The sequence below is a fragment of the Galeopterus variegatus genome, unplaced genomic scaffold (assembly GCF_000696425.1).
Source record: "Galeopterus variegatus unplaced genomic scaffold, G_variegatus-3.0.2 Scaffold980, whole genome shotgun sequence".
NCBI lineage: Eukaryota > Metazoa > Chordata > Mammalia > Dermoptera > Cynocephalidae > Galeopterus > Galeopterus variegatus.
The window spans coordinates 279386-300990 of record NW_007727091.1 but is presented as its reverse complement, the minus strand read 5'-3'; the positions used below and the strand labels follow the sequence as shown (position 1 = coordinate 300990).

The 21605-nt window shown below is 35.1% G+C and overlaps 1 protein-coding gene across 2 annotated transcripts in view; it reads right to left on the bottom strand.

Moving 5' to 3' along the window:
- WDFY3 (WD repeat and FYVE domain containing 3) overlaps positions 1-21605 on the bottom strand; it is a 212592-nt gene that overhangs the window by 102913 nt on the left and 88074 nt on the right. For both annotated transcript variants that reach the window (XM_008573984.1, XM_008573985.1), the window contains exons 12-19: positions 19200-19657; positions 17664-17747; positions 12486-12663; positions 10964-11178; positions 7116-7228; positions 4344-4575; positions 3175-3275; positions 2814-3032 (exon numbers count right to left, since the gene is read on the bottom strand). In XM_008573984.1, coding sequence (XP_008572206.1) covers positions 2814-3032; positions 3175-3275; positions 4344-4575; positions 7116-7228; positions 10964-11178; positions 12486-12663; positions 17664-17747; positions 19200-19657 — 1600 coding nt within the window. The remainder of the gene's footprint in view (positions 1-2813; positions 3033-3174; positions 3276-4343; positions 4576-7115; positions 7229-10963; positions 11179-12485; positions 12664-17663; positions 17748-19199; positions 19658-21605) is intronic.

The following is a 21605-nucleotide window of genomic DNA, read 5'->3' as shown; positions in this document are numbered from 1 at the left end:
AATAAGATGACTGTTCTGCCACTGTCTTAAGTTATTATGGGATTCAATAAGATATGAAAATATTCTGTACATTTCAGTGGAAATATTGCTTTATCTCTTTCTTCTACTAGGCCCTTCTACTACACATGATTTACTATATAATTTAAATTCTTCAAAATCAATTCTTTCTTCTTGCAGGCAACTTTACCTTTAATCTTTGACCCTCTTCTGCTTTCCTAAAGTATGGTCCACAGCAAATAAAAGTAGCTTCTCAAATTTTTTTTCGTATGTTTGTTTCAGATCTGAATTTAGTGTTAATAGACATTCCCTGGCTCTATGTGTGTTTGTGTGCACATGCATATGTGTGTATATGTCTGTCTTATGTCTCTGTTGCATTCTTAAACATAAGGCAATGAATATATTTATCACAATTTACTGTGGTATATCTTATAAAACAAAGTAAACTAAAAGGTTTGACAAATTAACTGATCAAAAGACTAGGTTAGATGATTCCAATTTCTAAACTAAGAAAGTAAAATACAATATCATCAAGACATGAGAATATTAAAATGACTGATGTAATTTTGAAAATTCAGCTTTTTAAAAAATATTTTGTCTTAGGAATTCATGAGATATACTGAATATAGATGCTAACAATTTGAAAATAGCATTTAAACAACTACAATTCCTCGAAGTTGATGCGACAAGCAAACAGAAAGGACATTGTTGGGAGGGAGGGGGGAGAGGAAAGTGGGAGGGAGGTTTCGGTAATGGGCCACAATAATCACCCACATTGTATATCGGCAAAATAAAATTAAGAAAATAAATAAATAAAAAATAAAATTAAAAAAAATTAAAAAAAAAAATCTTGAGGATTAAAGAAGATATAAAAATTTTGTGAGAGTTTCACTTTCTGACTTAGGTTTGAACTAAGATATTTCCAGCACTGAGCATGTTGTCAGAATATCTTAACCAACTGATTTACAACTCTTAATTTCCTAGGTATCTTAATGAGTTACAGCTGTAGGAAGGATGGATCTTGGCAGTACAAATGTATATGTTACTATCCTTTCTAATCACATAAGGAATATAACAGTCTTGAAAATTACATTTAGTGAAAATGATACAGAGCTAGAAAATATTCTCCTAATTTACAAATATATCTATAGACCCACTACTTAACTTTTCACTTAAATTCTGTCCTCTTTCCAAATTCTCCATTATTATACATTTCTCATTGTTTCCTTCTCAGGTTATCCATTTCTTCTCATTAATGCATTTATATGTTTAAATAATATCTGCATGCCTAACACATGCTAGGGACTATTTTAGGTGGCAGGGCTGCCTAGATTACAAAGATAATAATCTTGTTTGTGGAAAGTTTACACTTCTAATTGGGTAGTCAGACAAAAACAAAATAAATAATTAAAATCTATTAAGACCAGATAAAAGATAAAGAATACTAGATGATGGCTATAACAGTGGAAACAGGGAAGAAGGGAAGATGCAAGAAATATTAAGGAGGTATAATACAATAAGACTTAGTAGAAGGGGTGATATTTTCAAGGCTGACTCAAGGTTTCTAGCTGGGCTAACTGGCAGGGGGGTGTCATTTACCAACATGGGAAAATAGATGGAGATGCAGGTTTTATAAAAAAGTGTTAGAATCTGAGATGTTTATAGGAAAATTATTCATATGGAGATGTCTAGCATGCAGTTAGAAATATGAGGACAAATCTTGGGACATGAACAAATAAAAAAGATCTAAAGCCAACATAAACTGACGATTTTTTCCCCCGTGATGAGCAGGTTGAGTGCAAAGACCAAAGGTGAAACCCTGGAGAATACTAATTTTGACGGGGAGATGGAAAAGAAAGCTATTTAAGGAAACTGTGAAAGAGAGATCAGAGAAATAGTGAAAGAACAAGAGAGCGGTTATCCCAGGATGCAAGGCTGGAGATAGTTTCAACTAGGAGGAAGAAGTCAACAGGACCAAATTCCAAAAAAGGGGAAATAAAGTGTCATGACATTTTAAAGTACTAACTATACAGATGCCTAGCTCTGTGATAGGCACCATGGAGAATACTAAAACAAGAAACCTTATAACCTAACTGAAAAGCTAACATTCATATTCAATTAATATTTATTGAGTAGCAACCACATGTGAATCAATACGTGATATTATTTTATTTAAAAGAACAAAATCAGAAGATGATAAAACGTGTTTATATACAAATTCTTATATTCAGAGCAAAAAGTTGAGTAAGTTGAGATTTATATTTTATATTATTTACATCATTTAGGAAAATCTTCATGAATGCCTTGAGTTTGAAGTTCTATTGTATAGCAATGTGAGGTTATGGTATGCTGGAAGGAATAAGGAAATAAGGATTATGAAATGCTATGTATAAAGTCTTGAAGGTAAGTGGTGGATAAAGTAATTGCATCTTATTGTGTCTAGCGCAGTGTGGCACATATGGTAGGCAGGTGCTCAATGAATATTAATTATTTAAGCAGAATTCACAGCCAATGATTATCCTTACCAAAATATATCAAACAAGCAACTTGCTTTCCTAGTAAAAGCTGTGATTTCTTGGCAAGCAGAGACGAGTCCTTATTAGGCACTCTCTCCACTATTTTTTAAGTCTCTTTTGAAAGTGCCTTAAAAGTCACTGATAAACAATATTTAAGATTTCCTATAACCTGTTATACACTATAATAAATTTAAGTTGGAAAAGACTTATCAGTTGGACCTTAAAAATGAATATTACAATGAAGTTTTAATAATTCTAGAATCAAACAAACAAACAAAAACAGAAAAAAGAAATACTGACCATAATTTTGGAGTAGTTCCTCCTTAGTGGAAACTATCAGAGATCGGTCTTTTGCTGACAGAACTACGACAAGGCATACATAATGCTGTTCAGAAGAATTTGCTCGGCGCACAACAGTAAGAAGCCTGACGGGGTGGTTATTTGGAGGACAACTAAAATGTTCAATACAAAACCAGCTAGAGTAACTTAGGCCAGATGGAGGAGGGAAGAATCTTTCACCTATAGTAAAAACAGAAAAATAATGAGTTCATGTTAACAAATATAAACATTTTTTAAAAAGAAGCCAAAAGCATAAGAACTCTAAATAAAATATAATCTATTGAACAAAAGAATCTCAGAAACAAAATAAAATAATATTTACCAGAACCAATGCCACTGACCACAGCCCCATCAGTAAGACCAGTTGCAACGGCATTATTTGTAGGGGCATTATGAGGTGCCAAACTGGGCAGGAACAGGCAGCTTTTAAAGAAAAGACAACATACATATTAGAGACCAACTATTTCTTCTCTTAACACTATGAACTTACCACAGTCAAATAAACTGCCAGTATTTAATGGTAACCAGAGATAAAATCATAGAATAAACCTAGATGCCTAGCAAAGTCCTTCCCTTCTTTGAATTATGTGAGTACTGAAAGACAGACTTTAAAACCTAGAGTAGTATCATTTTTAATTTAAAGGTTTTAAAAATCAAGGTATAATTTGCATTTGGTAAAATGCACAAAAGTATAATGCCAATTAAGACATGAACAATTTCATCACTACAGGAAAATTCTTTTGTGCCTCTTTCCAGTCATTCTCTCCAGTTACCACTGTTCTGATCAGCCTTGACTATTCCTAAAAATGTTCTAATCTATTGTTTCATAACAACCCAGGACAATATTCTTAAGATACAATTTATAGATTTAGATCATCATATAAGAATCCCACAAATAACTAGTATACACAAAAATTATCTATTAGCATTCTAGTCTATTTTGAGGCTGCTGGACTTCATAAACTCTTTGAGATTCTTACAGATTCTTTATTGCTGCTTCTACTACTATAGCCTTTTCTGCCTCAAAATAATTTACTTATTTAAACTGACAATCACTGAATTCTTATAAAGTATAAGATACAGTCATTGAAGCTTAATCCCCACTGTAACTGCTGAGGGTGAGAAATCCTATTATGATAATTGAAAGGTGGGGCCTTGAAGAGGTGATTAGATTGTGAGGACCATGCCCAAGTGAAAAGATTAATCTATTTGATGGTTTAATGGTTGTCACGGGCATAGTTCCTAGGGCTTCAAAAGGAGAGTGCATGAGGAGCTCTCTCTCTCTGCTCTGTTGTATTCTGCCATTTGAAACTCCTGCGTCACTGTCACCACCAACAAGGACTTCCCCAGATGTGTTCCCTGGTTTCTGGACTTCCCAGCCTCTGAAAATGTAAGCAATAAATTTTGTTTTCTTATAAATTACCCAGTTTCAAGTATTTCTGTTATAAGCAACAGAAACAGACTAATACAGCTACCTTGCAAATTCCTTACCCAAACCCTTCAAGGGATGTGTCAAATTCAACAAAAGCTGGAGTAACTGATGACCCATGAAGTCTGATGTCATGTGGGGTTGTCATGGAGACCAGACACTTGACCCTGGTCAGGGGTACTGTACTTCCTTCTGCAGATTTTACCAGGCTCTTGCTTATCCGGTAATGGTTATCTTCATGTAAGCTAAAAACATTATCAGAACCCAGACCTTCCATAGATGTGATCATGCTACCTGTAAGTCAAAGAAAATCTCTTTGGGAAAACATCATGTATAATTTAAAAATAACTTTACAAGGCTGATTTATTTTTAAATATCACTCAATGTACAATAGTTACAATATACAATAACTTTCAATATATGTTTCAATATGCGATAATTTTCTTTTTAAATACCAAAGCCAATATCTAGTTTTAATGTAATTTATGTTCATTTTTAAACTTTAATAGCATGTGTTTCCTTTTTTACTTAGTAATAAAGTAATATGCACATTGCAGAAATGTTGGAAAGTACAGAATATAAATAAGAAAAAAAATCACCTGTAATTACCATGTAAGTCACAATGTAATTTAAGTATAAATTTCAGTTAATGGTTTTTAAACCAGGTTACATTTTTATTCCACCAAACTATTTTTTATTATTTCTCTCTGAGAAGAAAGCAAAATATTCTAGAAGCATTAAAATGAAAGGAAATGGGTCATCTCTCTTATTAAAAAAAATCAGAGATAAATAGAAACTTGCTTCCCCTACTTTTCCCCATTTTTAATTATTTCCTTACAACCATTCAAATTAAATATGTGATCACAAAAGTTTGAGTTCAAAAGTGAAAAGACAAATTTTTTTTTTTCTTTTTTTTTTGTCTTTTTTCGTGACCGGCAACGGATCGCAACCCTCAGTGTTGCGCCCGTACCGGACCGGGACTGGCAACGGGATCGCAACCCTCGGTGTTGCTCCCGCACCTTGCTCAGCCAGTGAGCGGCCGGTCTGTATGTGGGATCCAAACCCTCGGCGGGAGCGCCGCCGCGCTTCCCAAGCGGTGCACTGTAGCAGTGCGCCACCGGGCCGGCCCGAAAAGACAAATTTTAAACAAATTTTCCTAACTTTCCAGGAGCATGTTACAAATGTAATGTAGAAAACATTCCCTCTCAAAATAAACTACATGAGTGCATGTAACTAACTGTTTTCCTCTTAAATGAGCTGGACATTCAGGCAGCCATAAAAATATTTCAATATTCTCTTAGGGAAAGGAGGTATTTTTGTTTCTACTCTTAGCAAAGGAAATCACAACTTACTTCTAAGGAACTGTGTAAAGTACAAAAATAACAATAACAACAACAAAAAACATACATTGAGGAGAAGTATGTTAATTGATATGAAAAAACTGCAATACTTTGTTTTCCAATAAAACTGTATTGGAACTCAAAAGACCTTAAAGTTTCCATAACAAGCATTCGTTAATCACCGATAATAATTTGCAGGAAGAAAATTAAGACTGAAATTAATGGTTGACAGTTTAATCTCTCTGACTTCAGAATTTTCATCTGAAAGATAAAGGGGTCAATCTAGAATTATCTCTACCTCCTTTCAATGTGGCCCCTCTACCTTCCAATGTATTCTTCTTGCCTGTTTCATTAGTAATGGTCCTCTTGATCCATCACAGTAAATGCCGTGTCACTATGGCTAACAATGATACAAAATGAATTATGAAGTAAAAAACCAACAAAACTACAGAATTAACATTGGGAAGATATACAGTGCAACTGAGCTCTCTACTGAGAACATGCTCGCCACAGCTCTTGGTGGATGGAATCTGTTGCTTCTGCCATGTTCCATGACAGACTGGTAGGCAGTGCCTGAACTCTGCTAACTTTCCAGATCATTTTTCTATCAGCCTAACACAAAAACTTCTCCTTGGACGCACCACTTCTGCTATACTATCACATATATCTTTATAAAACTACCATCTACTATTTTTCTAGTAAGTCCTCTGTTGATGTAAAAAAATGTCATCATCGCATTCTCAGTCTTTTCTATACTAATTCTTGCCATTGTGCTGGGGGATGTCAATGTCCACATGAACAACCCAACTAAAATCTCCCTGCCAATTCTAGGACGACCTTTCACAACGAGCTTCACTTCTACTTCACTCCAGAGCCACAATTTGGACATGGTCATTTTTTTTAGCTTGTTCCACTTCAATTTTGAGTCCTCTCCTTCCAATTCCTTCATTCCTTTTCTTATTACACTTGCATTTTGGCCCAGCCACTACTCTCCAGTACAGATCTATCTCTTTTCTCAGCCTATCACCAGCCACTTGGCTTCACTTCTTTCCCTGTTCGGCCTATACTTCTTGATACATATTGTTTAATTTCCTGTTCTCCATGTCTTCCTGCAGCAGCTGTTGTGCTAATCCAAAGCCTGTTGATAATCCAGTCAACCACTATTTCATTCAGGCAGCAAAGGCTACTTGAGAAAGGCAAAGGAATTATGATCCTCTGAGAATGAGGTGTTCTCCCTCCAAGCCAAGGGTTATTCTGCCCTAATTCTCATCTCCTCTGGATCTTTATATTAGTGATTCCCTCTCCATCCCAACTGCCCCTTTCCTCAGTTAATCACCTGATCTTGTGATTTTCCATTTAAATAACAGCAAACAAACAAACAAACAAACCCTTCTCTTTCTTTTCTTTGACAAGTGTTTTGAAATAATATTCATCCCCCACATGATTTTCATTAATAAAATAAACCAAAAAAGGGAACTGCAAAAGTCAACTTACTTCTCATCTCTGGCTCATAACTCAGTGAACTTGGCTTATGAACCCTATATTGTTTTAGCAGTTTTTTGTCCCAGGCACCACAATTTAAAGGACTTGCCAAACGCAAAAACTCCCTGAAGAAGAGACAAAGCAGTTATTCCTTAATTGAGAATATTATATAATTCATAAACCAAACACACAAAAAATGGGATTTACTGAATTATAAGACTAGTTAAAATACAAAAGAAATGCAGTTATTTACAAAACAATATACAGTATTAATTTGCTTTTTAATCACCATATGCCTACTTATCTACTTTTTCAAAATTCATTTTTTCAGAAGTTAATAAAAATGCTTAAGAAGTACTCCAACTCTAATAAGTCTAAAACCAAACTCACCACCTTATATCCAAACTTAGAGCTTTTCTTATGTCTGCATCTCACTGAAATTTAATTTGATCTCTCTCCTTTCTTTGACTTTCTACATTCAGAAAATCTGAAAATCCTGTTGATTCTACTCCCTAAAAATACCTTGTATCTGCCCTCTTCTCTCCATTCCTGCTGCTAACATCCATACCACCCTATTTTTCCATTTCTGAAACAGTCTTAACCACCTCCTGTGATTTCAATCTTGTCCTAACTCAATCCATTATCCATTACAGTATCTTTTAAAATTAAAATCTACTCCATGTCACTCTATTGCTTAAGACTCTGCAACGGCTGTCCATTTCTTGTAGATGGAAACCCAAACTCCCTGAAATGGCTAACATTATAGTACCATACATGAGATGATTTCTACTTTACTACAGCTTCATTTCTCCTACTTTCTCCCCAATCATAAATTCCACTACAGCACACTTAATTTCTTCTAACTCTTTAAGAAAGCTATACTTCTTCCTTACTCTGGACCATGATATTTGTCTGTCGTGTTTGCTGAGAACATTCTTTCCCCCACCTTTTCATCTGGCTAACTCCCTTCCATACTTTGTTTCTTAACTGCCATTTCCTCCACGAAGCCTCCTCTGAGCCATGCTCCCCAAAAAGTATGGGTCAGCTGCCCCTATATAAACTATATAACACTGCTACTAGAAAACTTAATATAAAGTATTTTAATTTCCTGCTTAGCTGAAGTATTCCTTACTTGACTATACATTTGTGGCATTTCTTTTTCATTCACCAATGTTTTCCCAGTGCATAGCATACAGGAGGGGTTCAAAAAATAGAAAATTTGGATCTTCTAGATTAGGAAATGACAGTAATGGATAAAGAAAATTCCATATCTTGGGGCCGGCCCGGTGGCGCACCGCTACAGTGCGCTGCTTGGGAGTGCGGCGGCGCTCCCACCGAGGGTTCGGATCCCACATACAGACTGGTTCCCGCTCACTGGCTGAGCGAGGTGCGGGCGCGACACCGAGGGTTGCGATCTGTTGCCGGACACGAAAAAAGACAAAAAGGAAAAAAAAAAAAAAAGAAAATTCCATATCTATAATCTTTACAAAATAAGTGGTTTCTGTCCTTATTCTAAGCACTGAAAAGAGTACAGAATACTGTGAAGAGCCAGAATATGAAATCTGGGAGCATGTTTTCCTGGAATGTGATACACAAAGGTATAATAAATTGTCCAGGAGTTATACATAATAGGATTCCTTAACAGCCTGTCATTTATGATGTCATGTAAAAAAAAAAAAAAAAAGTCAGGTACCATTTGCCAGTTTTTCACGTAGAATGTTATATACAATTAGTTTATAATCCATGGCTTATAAGTAGGAAGGTACTTTTTTTTCCTGACAATTCATTCATTGTGAAAACTGAGCATGTCTAAACATCTGATTTTTATTGCTTTCTCTTTTTTTTTTTTTCCTTTTTGTCTTTTTTCATGACCGGCAACGGATCGCAACCCTCAGTGTCGCGCCCGTACCGGACCGGGACCGGCCACGGGATCGCAACCCTCGGCGTTGCCCCCGCACCTCGCTCAGCCAGTGAGCAGCCGGTCTGTATGTGGGATCCGAACCCTCGGCGGGAGCACCGCCGCGCTTCCCAAGCGGCGCACTGTAGCAGTGCGCCACCGGGCCGGCCCTTGCTTACTCTTTTTATCTAACCATGCAGTGTAAGTTATTTGGTAAAATACTAGTATTAGGTCTGAGACATTCTCTCTCTTTGTCTCTCTACTTTTAACATAGCAGATTACCAAAAAGGATTGAGGGGAAATCTCAACACTATGTTCAAAACTTTAGGATTGTGAGTATATCCACAGATCATAATGAAGTGAGTACTACTGTCTTGTTCATCTTGGTGTTATCAAGACCTAGCATACTTCCTGATACAACACTGTTTAACAAATATTTACTGTGTAAAAGTCACAAATAAATTTCAACCATTTTTGAGAAAGTTCCTAAAAGTTTTATAGAATAGTTATTTAACATCAGGGAAAAAAAATCTAATAAAGTGAGCTGCTTATATTCCCAAAGTGACAATATATGAGTATTTCTGTAAGGACGAACAAGATGATTTATACATTAAATCTTCTTGGTGAGGTAATGTCAAGGAAAATATAGAGAAAGTGTTTAAAAATAGCAACAGCTGATAACAACAAGGTCAAAGATTGGATCCCTGTACTGGCTAGCAGCAAGAAATAAAATAAAATAAAAATAATCGGGCCGGCCCGGCGGCGCACTGCTACAGTGCGCCGCTTGGGAGTGCGGTGGCGCTCCCACCGAGGGTTCGGATCCCACATACAGACCGGTTCCCACTCACTGGCTGAGCGAGGTGCGGGTGCAGCACTAAGGGTTGCGATCCCGTTGCCGGTCCCGGTCCGGTACGGGCGCGACACTGAGGGTTGCGATCCGTTGCCGGACACGAAAAAAGACAAAAAGGAAAAAAAATAATAATAATAATAAAAATAAACAAACAAATAAAAACAGGCAAGTTTCATTCCTTTGAGTGAAACATGGAGTACTGTATCTCTTGCATTCAAAGAGTTTATTTAAAATATAAATATATATATTCCTTGAATGATTCACAAACTGTGGTACATCTATACCATAGAATATTATTCAGCAATAAAAAAGAACAAACTACTGATATAACTAACAACTTGTATGAATTTCAAGAGTATCATGGTATGTGAAAAAAAATCTTAAAATGTCTAATGTATGATTTCATTTATATACCACTCCCAAAATGACAAAATTATGGAGATGAAGAACACATTAGTGGTTTCCAGCAGTAAGGATAGTGGGGATTACAGGAGTGAGTATGACAATAAAGGGGTAGCACTGGGGAGATCCTTGTGATATCTTGATTGTGTGGTGGTTACATAAATCTATACATGTGATACAGTAATAGAGAATTACAGGCATACATGGATACATCATATCAATATCAATTTCTTGGTTTTGGTACTATATTATAGTTACATAAGATGTAACCACTGGGGGAAAGTGAGTGAAGGGGACAAGGAACCTCTCTTATCTATCTTCACAACTTATTGTGAATATATAATTATTTCACAATAAAAAAGTTAAAAAATTATTTCTTAAAAGAATTCTAAAATATGAAAAGTTCTTAAACATAAATTAGATGTAAGTCATATATATAAAAACATGACTTTATTCTAAAAGGAAAGTAAGTCTTCTAGATTCAAGTGGAAGAAATAACCAAACGAAAACTAAGTGTTTACTAATAAGTAGACTTATTTGTTTCTAAGCACTATATTTTGGACATTTTGTCCATTTTTGTTGTGTTTTGGTTTTGCCTACACATTACTGAATACACGTCCGTTAAAGCAACAACTCTTGACTCATAAAGCCTCTAGGAACGGCCGTTACTAATTGTGGCCTATGTGAAGATGAAAGAAAGGACTTACTGACCTCAGCACCATGGGCTCCAGGGCCTGAGAGGCTAACCGTTCAAACATCCGCTGGAGGGGCGGGTGCAGTGAGTGGTCCTCATCAGCCAACGCAGCACTGCACCTCTGCAGCAATCGTGCATGAAGACCAGCTTCACACATGACCTGCTGGTTTCTTTCTGTGTGCACCAGGGATTGTAAAATACTTGCCACGGCAAGTTGAAGGTCCAAAGCATGCTAAAGTCAACAAAGAAATCCATGCCACCAGGGCATCCTTAGTGAGATAGGTGACTGTACTTTACATATGAAGCACACCTTATTCTTTTTTTTTTTTTTTCCAGTTAAGCAAAGAAAGGTTACTTTAAGGGCTTAAACAGGTTAATTGAATGACCCGCATAGAAAATATAGGAGGGGTATACCAGGCCCTGCCCTCAGGGAATAAGGAAAGGTAGGGGAGTTCTCTGACCTGAAAGTGATGATAGTGCCCTGAGAGATGACGGAGTAGGGGTTTAGGGAAGAAGCAGGAGCTGGTTTGGATTGGTCAAAAGGCACAGAGAGGGAAAGGGAGGAGGGGTTTGACTGGGCTGAAAACACTGGAAGGACCTGAATAAGCGAAAAATGGAGGAAGGGTATGGAGGTGGTGGTGGGAGGACGGGGTGTTACTGACTATTTTTGTAGACTGTGAGGAGGCTGACCAGGGAGGAGGAAATTCCCTCCTATAAACCTCAGAGAACTCCCAAAGGCTTTTTATTTTCAGCACAGTAGTTATAGGACAAACATATTTTTTGAAGATTAAGTTTCAGGCAGAAATTGTAGTGGGTTGGGTGAGGGAAAGCTGGAGATGAGAAACTATAAATGGCCTATGCAGATGAAGCACACCTTTTAATAAGAGGTCACTACATGCTTCAAAATATGTCCAGATAAATTAAGCCAGATGGTAATAATTTCCTATGTTAATTTTGCTAGAAGCATACCCAGTTGGATTCTATTTTCTTTTACCTCTTTTCTATTACATGACTATATGACTAATAGCATTTAATAGAAATAGTGGATGTAAAATTTTCTTCATGGTGGGTAGATAACTAGTCTAAAGGAAGGCCTATTGTTTACATTTGTGACTCTGTAGGCCATAGAGACCACACAAGATTTTAAGAAAGTAGTCACCCAGACTCCAGAACGCTACAAGTCAAATAAATAGTCTCGATGTAGTCACTTCAATCATTTTCTTTCTGTATTATTCTGCTCAGCAATTCCCACTGCTGAGCAGGTTTTACAGGAAGAAACAATTATTCTAGCACCAGAAGTAACCACCTGGGTTGCATTTGTCAAATGAATCATATCCTAAAACATACCTATCTACCATTCATCATGAAAGATAAAACTCAAATAGGAAAATCCTACTTTTTTCCTTTACCTACTTTAGTATGTGACAGGTAACAGTTCCATATCACTTTCTGTCTTTCGCCCACCCCCTCGCTCATGCAGTCACACTTATGTCATTTCACTCATTAAAGATGGCAAGGAACTAACATATCCAGGCTTACTTCTGGCTGTGTCACTGACCCAACAGAGGCCAGGAGGTCCAGCATAACAAGCATGGCTCCAGGATGGATGATGACGGCATCAGAACTCTGGAGAGATGAAGTTGTCACATGGAGTTTCAGGTCAGCAACATTCTTAGGAGGGTAAACAGGGGGAGTTGAAACAGAATGATAAGCATGCCTATAAAAAAAGAAAGCACAGTAATTTAGTATTTAGTACCAGTCACATTCTTGGTTCGTTTTCTTCATCTTCTGTTACTTTTATCCAATGATAAGCAAAAAACTTTGTAATACAAAGATGGGCTACAAAACACTTTAAGGTTGGGATATAAAAAAGATAAAGTATTTCCAACTCATTTTTATTTTACATGTTTATGAGATACAGTGATATTTTGATACAGGCATACAATGTGATGGGGTAATTAGCATATCCATTATTGCAAACATTTATCACTTCTTTGTGTTGAGAACATATGAACTCCTCTCTTCTAACCATTTGAAAATATATAATAAATTATTCCTAATTATAAGATACCTAGCGCTACTACAGAACACTAGAATTTATTCTTCCTATCTAGCTGGAAGTTTGTATCTGTTAGCCAACCTCTCCCTATCTCCCTTCCCCCAACCCTTCCGAGCGTCTCGTACCCACTATTCTACTCTCTACTTATATGAGCTTAACTTTATTTGCTTCCACATATGAGTGAGAACATGTGGTAATTACCTTTCTGTGCCTGACTTATTTTCACTCAACATAAGGACTTCTAAGCTCATCCATGATGCAGGATCTCTTTCTTTTTTTATGGCTGAGTAGTATACCATTGCGTATGTCTACCACATTCTCTTTTATCTTTTCTTCTGTAGATGGACACCTACACTGATTACATCTTGGCTATAAGGACCTTCAGATTATGAGACTGAAGTGCTGCCTACTGCACTAAAGAGGCAGGTTCAACTCTTGAGTCATAAATAGACAATTTAACTCTCAATTTTTCTTGACCCTTATATGTATTTACTATTTACTATTTGGATTGTTTCAAAGAATGGCACCCGTACCAGAAAATATAAAAAATAGGCAAAATCATGGCAATTCAAAGCTCTAGGAGATGACAGTTCTGATAATGTGATAAGAGAAGAAATTAAAGTAAATCCCTCGATAAGACTGCTTTCTTTTGAAATTACCTACGTGTTTTTAATCATTCCTTAGCCCACCGGTAATACAATCAAGAACATACAAAATCAAAGTAGCCTACTCTATAACTGGGTCACCTGAGTCACTCTTGGCTACCCGACAATAAATATATTAAACATTGTGAAAGTTTTCCTTTAGTTTATTTGAAACTATATCCACCTTTTGCATCTATCCTCACTACCACTGAAAATACTCATCACAATCTTTAAAAATTTAGAAGGTACATTTTAGAAACAAGTTTCTGAGTTGAAAGCCTAGCCATGTCTTGAATGTATGCATTTCTTCTCATCAATGAGCTCCACTTTCTATTTCATACTATTCATCTACAATTCATGAATTTTGCACATTTTGCATCTTGGCACTAAGAAACAGATGCTTGTGGTTTCAGCCTATGGGAGCTCTTTGTTCCCATGAGTTGGTCTCAGCACAATTTGTCTAATGCTGAGCTCTGTCACTGAGAGCAGTGCAGTTTCAGCTCTCTGGAGCAAGAGCAGCTTGGGAAACAGATGCTTTACATCAGTGATTTAGTAGCAAAGAATTGGCTGGCACTGCCATAATTTTTTTAAAAGTACCATTCTCTTTTTAACAGAAATTCTAGGAAAGTATTCAGCTTTGCTTATAAAAAAACACATGGGCTCTCCTAGTTTATTTGAAAGGCAGCACATCCTCCACCCATTCATGTTTTCACTCCCTGTACTTTGCTGTTTTTTGTTCAGAAAGATTTAATTTCTAAACTTAATAAGAGATTTCTAAATGCTTATTACCAACAGGTATCCTCCTCATACGTTGCTTCCTTTATTCCTTAAATAGGAAGATGGTAGTAATTCTAGAAAAAAGATTTATAATTCTTCTACAGTAACAAGAATTCCCAATCACTGAATTCATAAATTTCATAAAAAAGTGTTTTAATTACACACAAAAAACTCAAATTTGAGAAAAACAAAGATTCTAATTGTGTATTTTAGTTACAGGCCTTCCAAAACTATTTCTAAATTGACAGATTTAATCCACTTTTGGATTTAAATTATGAATATACCCAGAAAGAAAACTTTATGTCTTTGGAAACTGTATTCTTTACTAACATATAACTATTATAGTAATTAAGTTTTTTATCTTATGTAAGAAAACAGTATTCTGATAAAGAAATTACATTCATTGTTTTCAAACCAGAAAAACATTACAAACATTGCTGAAATCTAAAAGATGGTATTTATTAACTAAAATTAAGTGTATTATAACAGGTGTTATACAACATTAATTCTTATTAAGTCACTTAGGTATCATCACAGGTATTACCACTTTTTAAATTTAGGGATTATGGTAAGCTTATTAAATGGTTAATTCTCAAGCAAAGATAGGATAAAATGACTTTTCAAAATTTAATTTTTATGTTGTAGTTACTTTTTAAAGTTATAGAAATTGCTATTTAATATTTCAACTTAAATTCTCATATATATTTATGACTCATCTATCTCTTTTGGGAATACTATATAGTTGAACATTTAAATTTTTAATCTGCTCTGCTTTAATTAGCATTAAGTATATAGAGGCACTAAATAATGGAGTAATGGATACCATGTTTAAATGATAACTAGTACTCACCACTCCTTTTTCTCCAGTATAGATATATTCTATAGAGTTTTGATTATTACTGTGCATATTGTTTCACTTCCTCTAACTCTGAACATTGTTCAGCTATAATTCTCTTCTATTATTACTTTGGAATAATGAATAATGAAAAAGGTCATGAGTTTTAGTTTTCCAAATATGAGGTTGGCTAGTTCTTTCTCTCCCCAATTCTTAAAATAATTAGAGAAGAACCTCTAGGATTTTACATGTCAGACAAGTATCATAAGCTCAAAATAAATTCAGAAACTTCCTTAGTATCTGAATGTTCCACAAGCCATAAAAACAAAGTACGACATTGGTTTTTCCTTTTGCCAACAAAACTAATATGTTTTGCCACAAGACAAAGATGCCAATGAGCTGATGTAATCTGTTGAGAGGCTCTGGAAATAGTTCGACTAAAATTCTAATTTCGAAAGTTAGTATATTCAAGTTCAGGAAGTAAAAAGACTGTATTCTTTACTAGCTAATGATTCTTATCAAAATGCATAGAGCCTGACTAGAATGGCAACCTAAAAATGTCAACACTGATCACATAAGGATGAACAATATCAGCTGCTTCCTGTCCTTGGATAACACCCACTTGTAAGACTGATGGAAAACTCACATGGATTAGAGCTCACTCAACTGGGTTTGTTGATTCAGTGACAGTTTTTCTCAACTCAAAGACCTGGTATCTCTACATGTAGCTATAGTGCAAACAATGACAAAATGTTTTTGATTTAAGGCCTAGATAACTCTTTATGAAAAGGAAGAAAATGCTGTTTTCCCCTTTGTCAAATTACCATTAATGGTAAGTTCTGATGAATTTTAAAAAATATATTACCTTAATCTGTGAATTTCTATTTTGTGTTTTTGGGTAATACTTAAAAATGACTAAATGTTTTTAAACACAGAAATTTTTAAGCCTTTACCACTTATGATATAACCACTATATTTTAAAATGTGATTTTTAGTAATTTAAACTATTGGTCATTGAAATTATTTTTCTAACGTTTAGTAGTTCTTTGGGATCATGAACACACAAATTTTCAAACACAAATATCTTTTACTTCACTCATTATAACAACAGAAAAATACACTAAAACGACTCAAATTTATCTAGTTTACAGTTTATTGAATTAAAAGCAGCTCCTTAAAAAAACAGTAGTTTCTATAACTAGCACAAATATATTGAACAAGCCAACATTAATTTAAAACTATTCTGAATTATGCCATGGTTTACTGTAAAGAATGAGCTGTAAGCCGCAGTGTAAATTAAGAGAAAAAGGAAAATATGACTTTTCATACAATTACTAAATATTACTATTAAAATATGTTGAACTATAGAACCTGTAACAAATACTCCTGACAGACTAACTCTAACTATATTCGAGTTTCAAAATCTGAACAATGATAATGTTGACAAGCGCTTCAAATAAGATGAAAATGACAATATAGCAGAATCTCAGGATTCTTTTTTAAAAAGCCACAGTAGAAGAATATTCACAGAAGAGTTAAGGACCTGTACTTGGTTATGAGGAAAACAGACAAAGGAAGGAAGAGCATTTAGTGTCAACTGCACAGACTCTGATCATTTTTAAGTGTGGGTTGCAAATGGAATCTTAAATGGATCTTAAACTGTACCTTTGTCAATCAATTGCTGGCTTTTTAATTCATAAGTTTTATATACAAGGAAGACTAGATCAGCATAGAGATTTACACAGACTGGGATAGTCTTTTTATTCACTTTTTCAGTCTCCTTAACAGCATCATATTTCAACTGGTTGAACCTGGTTGAGAAAATACACATTTCCTTCCAGTGCTGTGAATTTCATTTAGGAGTAACAGTAAAAACCAAAGAATGATCCCAACAACATTTAAAGGAAAAAGAAAAGGTGGAAAAGTACTCATCTTAAAGGGACATTAAGTCCTCATTTCTAACTTTTTTCTTTCTTTTTTTGTGGTGGCTGTTCAGTACAGGGATTGGACGTTGCACCTTGGTGTTATCAGTACCACATTCTAACTAACCGAGCTAACCAGCCAGCCCTCTAACTTATTTTTAATAAAAGACACACCTGCTCTAAAACCAAAATGTCAAAATGTGTAGTTTAGACTAAGTGATAAAGCTAAATGACAAAATTCTACATGTCCTTCATAGTTTCATATCAACAACACATTTTACTCTCATAAATATACTCAACGGAAACTGATAATTTTAAAACCTAAAAAAAAAAATCAAATAGAAAGGTAAAAAAAAAAAAGTTACAAAACACAATCACCACATTAACATAAAAGTAAGCACAGTGAAAAAAAAAAAAAAAAAAAAACCAACTAAAAAACCCCACACAAATAAAGATTGACTTCTCTTGTAAGATCAGTACCTTTTCCTGGACAAAGCTGGTGTACCCCAAGGAGAGGGGAGAGAAGACTCACTTGTCAGGCAAGGAGGTATCTGTTCTGCACGACTACAGACAACAAAACAGACAGGGTGGTTTAGAGAGGTTAGAAGAAGAGAACACCAAGTCGGCAGCTGGTTAGTTTAACAAGACATGCCAGTAAAAGTTTACTAAGAAACATCCTCCATATTCAGCAGAAACAAGGAACGAGACTACAATACATTCACTGAATGACACAGAAAAGCATGCTCAAGGCAGATGCTTATTCCATTAATACTAACAGTTAACACATTTGTTAAACAGAGTGTTGTAAGCCTTGTTTTTGACAAAGCAAACTAAAACTGAGGTACACTAACTAGGATAAATATAAACAAGGAAAAAGAGGTGGAATCTGAGTATTCAAATTTACATAGCTTATTCCTAGAACTTTATACTGTCCCAGGTTTCCTGTAAGTTAACACACACTTTTATTTTCAATATGGGGAAAACAAAATAGGAAATATTTTTTCTTACAATACCTAGAGTTTCAAATCTAAATATTAAGGGCTAAGAAATATTATTAAGAAGGAAGAAATCTCTCAGCAGATATTTCAAAGTAGATATTCCACAGTAAAGGATACGAAATCTATGAGAAGCTCTCTCCAGTAAAGTTACCTGGTCTATTTATGGGGCAATACAATTCACTTATGATACGGAATAAAACTATGGTAACTGTTGAAAGTGATAATGCTGGGGACAGATAAATTAGCAGCATGATTACTTTATATTATTTTCTAAGTGAGAACTTAATTGAAAATGCAGTTGAAGCGCTGAAAATAAGTGATTTAGGTAAAGAGGCTCTCCTATGATCTCCCTTAGAACCCTGGATTTCTCCCATCATAGAATTTGTCACAATATACTGTAATTATGTGTTTATATTTCAGCTAAAGGATGGTAAGGACAAAGGCAGTCTTGTACAGAGCTGAATCCTCAATGCCTAACGCAGTGACCTGTCATGCTGCATGTTTTCATTAGTACTTGTTTAATGAAGGAATGAGTAAATTAGTCCAATGGACTCTTGAACTTGATGGTTCAGGACACTGATATGCCCATGGAGCTATATCATTTTTCAAGGATTATGAAATGTTGAGAAGACAGGTATCTGTCTGGAAATAAGTGTAATCATAATCATGTTCTCCTGTTGATAACCAAGATCAGTAAGTCCAGATGCACCTAATGTTTTTGAGGGTAAAGAGGGAAAAGAGAATAGTAAATACCATTATTAGAGGAAACTTCACAGAAACTGTTCCATTAAGTGCAATGAGAACTAACTGAACCTGAATTTGCAAATAACACACAGGCTTCCATGCTGAAAAACTTAACACCAGAGCAACAGCAATATTCGCAAATAAAGTAATACACCTCAATAGGACAGAAGATCCATTTGTTTTCATTTTCTTTTGGTTAACTTATAATTCAAGTCTTCATGTTGAAATCACTCTCAGTACACCCTGTAATTCAGAGGACAAAGCAGTGTCATACCTGTCAAAAGAATCTGTGGTTACTTTGTAGAGATAAATAAAGAGTTTACTGCAGTGCCGTAAAGTGGGTGACACTGAGTCCATTGACATCACATCTTCCTCTAAAAGTCTTTGAAATGGCTGTGTATTTGAGGGGAAGACATTCATGGCGCTTATTTTTCTTAGGTCTGAGAAGCAGCCAAGAAATCGAACGGCATCTGCCAACTTTTCATACTGAATCTCTGTTTTGAAGAAATGAGAGTTGGCTGGCTCATAGCGCATTGCTGCAGTCAACGTGCAGAACACAGTGTGGAGAAGTTCAAACACTTGATTCTGGTTCACTTTCTCCCAGCCATTCTTGGGAGGAGAGCTCAAAGATCTTTCCATAGCAACAAGCAAGGATGTAATGTACACAAATCCTCCAACTTTCCTAAAAACTGTTCTTGAACGATGACTTTCTCGAAGGACTGACAGAAGGGCCTAAAGGAAACCAAAGACAAAACAAACAAAAAAAACATAACTCAAAAGAAAAAAAAAAATCCACCATGCATGAATGTCAAAGGGGAACACCATTCTGTGAAGATCTGATATGAATGTTTTTCTCATTTACCGTATAAGCAGTTCTATAAACCCTACGAAATATTTTGCTTCTTAAAAAATTTAAAAGCAGAAGATAATTTTAGGAAACACTATCACACATTTCTTTTGATGGGATAAGGCTATATCCAAATCCTGGCTGAAAACCTTTTCGTATGTCTTAAATTGATAATGACGTTAATGAATTCAGTGATTTTACAGAGCACTTATTAAATAGGTAAAATACATATTCTAGTCCAATTTTGCACAATTATGACTGTGTATGTGTACACAAACTGATTTATTCCAGGAGGGATCAAAGACATGGTCAGTGCAGCCAAGATTTGAGGTATTTCAATTCATATAAAGTGCCCACATTCTCATGCTTTAGAAAGAGGAGTCACTTCAGAGGACTTATTAGACATTACCTCTTGCAAAGTGAACTGGAGCCTGGGGGCTGAAAGTATGCCCATTCTCAGAACAGCTATAAGCTCTAAGAAATAAAACCTAAGGTAAATAGACCAAACTTTTATAATTACCAGTTATCTTCTGAACTGTCATACTTTTAACAGATTATTATTAATAAAACACATTATATAATTACCTAATTTTTTTAGGCACTTATGTATTAGGCACTCTAAGTTTTTCATGCACAAGATTATTTTATTTATTTATCTATTTATTTATTTATTTGCATAATAATCCTTATTTTAATCCTTTCAACAATTCTATGTATTAGGTACTATTATTATCCCCACTTTATATGCGGAATTATGGCCCAATGTGGTTAACTAACTTGCCAAAGACTGTACAGCTTATAAAACTGCAAAGGCAGGATTCATAGCCAGGCAGGATTCATAGCCAGGCAGGATTCATAGCCAGGCAATCTAATTCTCTTACTCATGCAGTTAACCATGATATTATACTGCCCCAAATAGTAACCCGAAATTTGTTTACAGATATAATGGGCTCCTTTCCCCTTTGTTTCTGTAACTTTATCACAATGGATATCTACTATTACTTAAGACATAATTTATAATTTTCCCAATCATTACATTTGAAAAAGTCATTATATAATTATCTTTATGATATATATTTCTTCAGAAATTATGAAGATTTCATTGTACATACCTATGCCTTAATTTATTATTTAAAAAGACAGAAAATATGCAATCTGTGTGTGCAAATAAAATGTAAAAACACATTGTACTCCTTTCATTATTCTGCAAAAAATAAGTTTCTATTTTAATAATATTTGGTAACAATACATTTTCCATATTTTTTCAAGTTTAATAAACTATATTTATACTTGCAAATACTAATTCATATTAACACAAGACCTTTTAACATTAAAAAAAAAAATTATAACCTAGCCTGGAGATTAAATGCAAGGACTAGAGTCAGAATGCTTGGGATCAAATTCTAACTCCAACATTAAAAGTGTTTTACCACACTAGTTACTTAACCTTTCTGTGTCACAGTTCCCTTTTAAGTAAAATGAAAACAATAACAACTTACCTCACAGGAAATACATGTAAAACGCTTAGCAATGTGTCTAGCATATAAGCCCATCACTATCATCAATCTTCAAAACCATATTGGGGGTAAAATATGGCAAGTATTATTTAATAGATATGGAAGGGTGACTTCAGAGTTAAAGTAACACGTACAAAATCATATCTCTGGTTAAAATGTGACAGGAGTTAGAAAAAACAGTGCTTATGAGTCCTTAGTCCAATACTCTGTATCATGGATTTCTGGACAGGTCCTTCTCTTACTTCATCAAAACTGGTAACTGTTGGCACTCTCATATTATCAGCATAATCTCAGTATCTGAAAATTTTCAAATCCA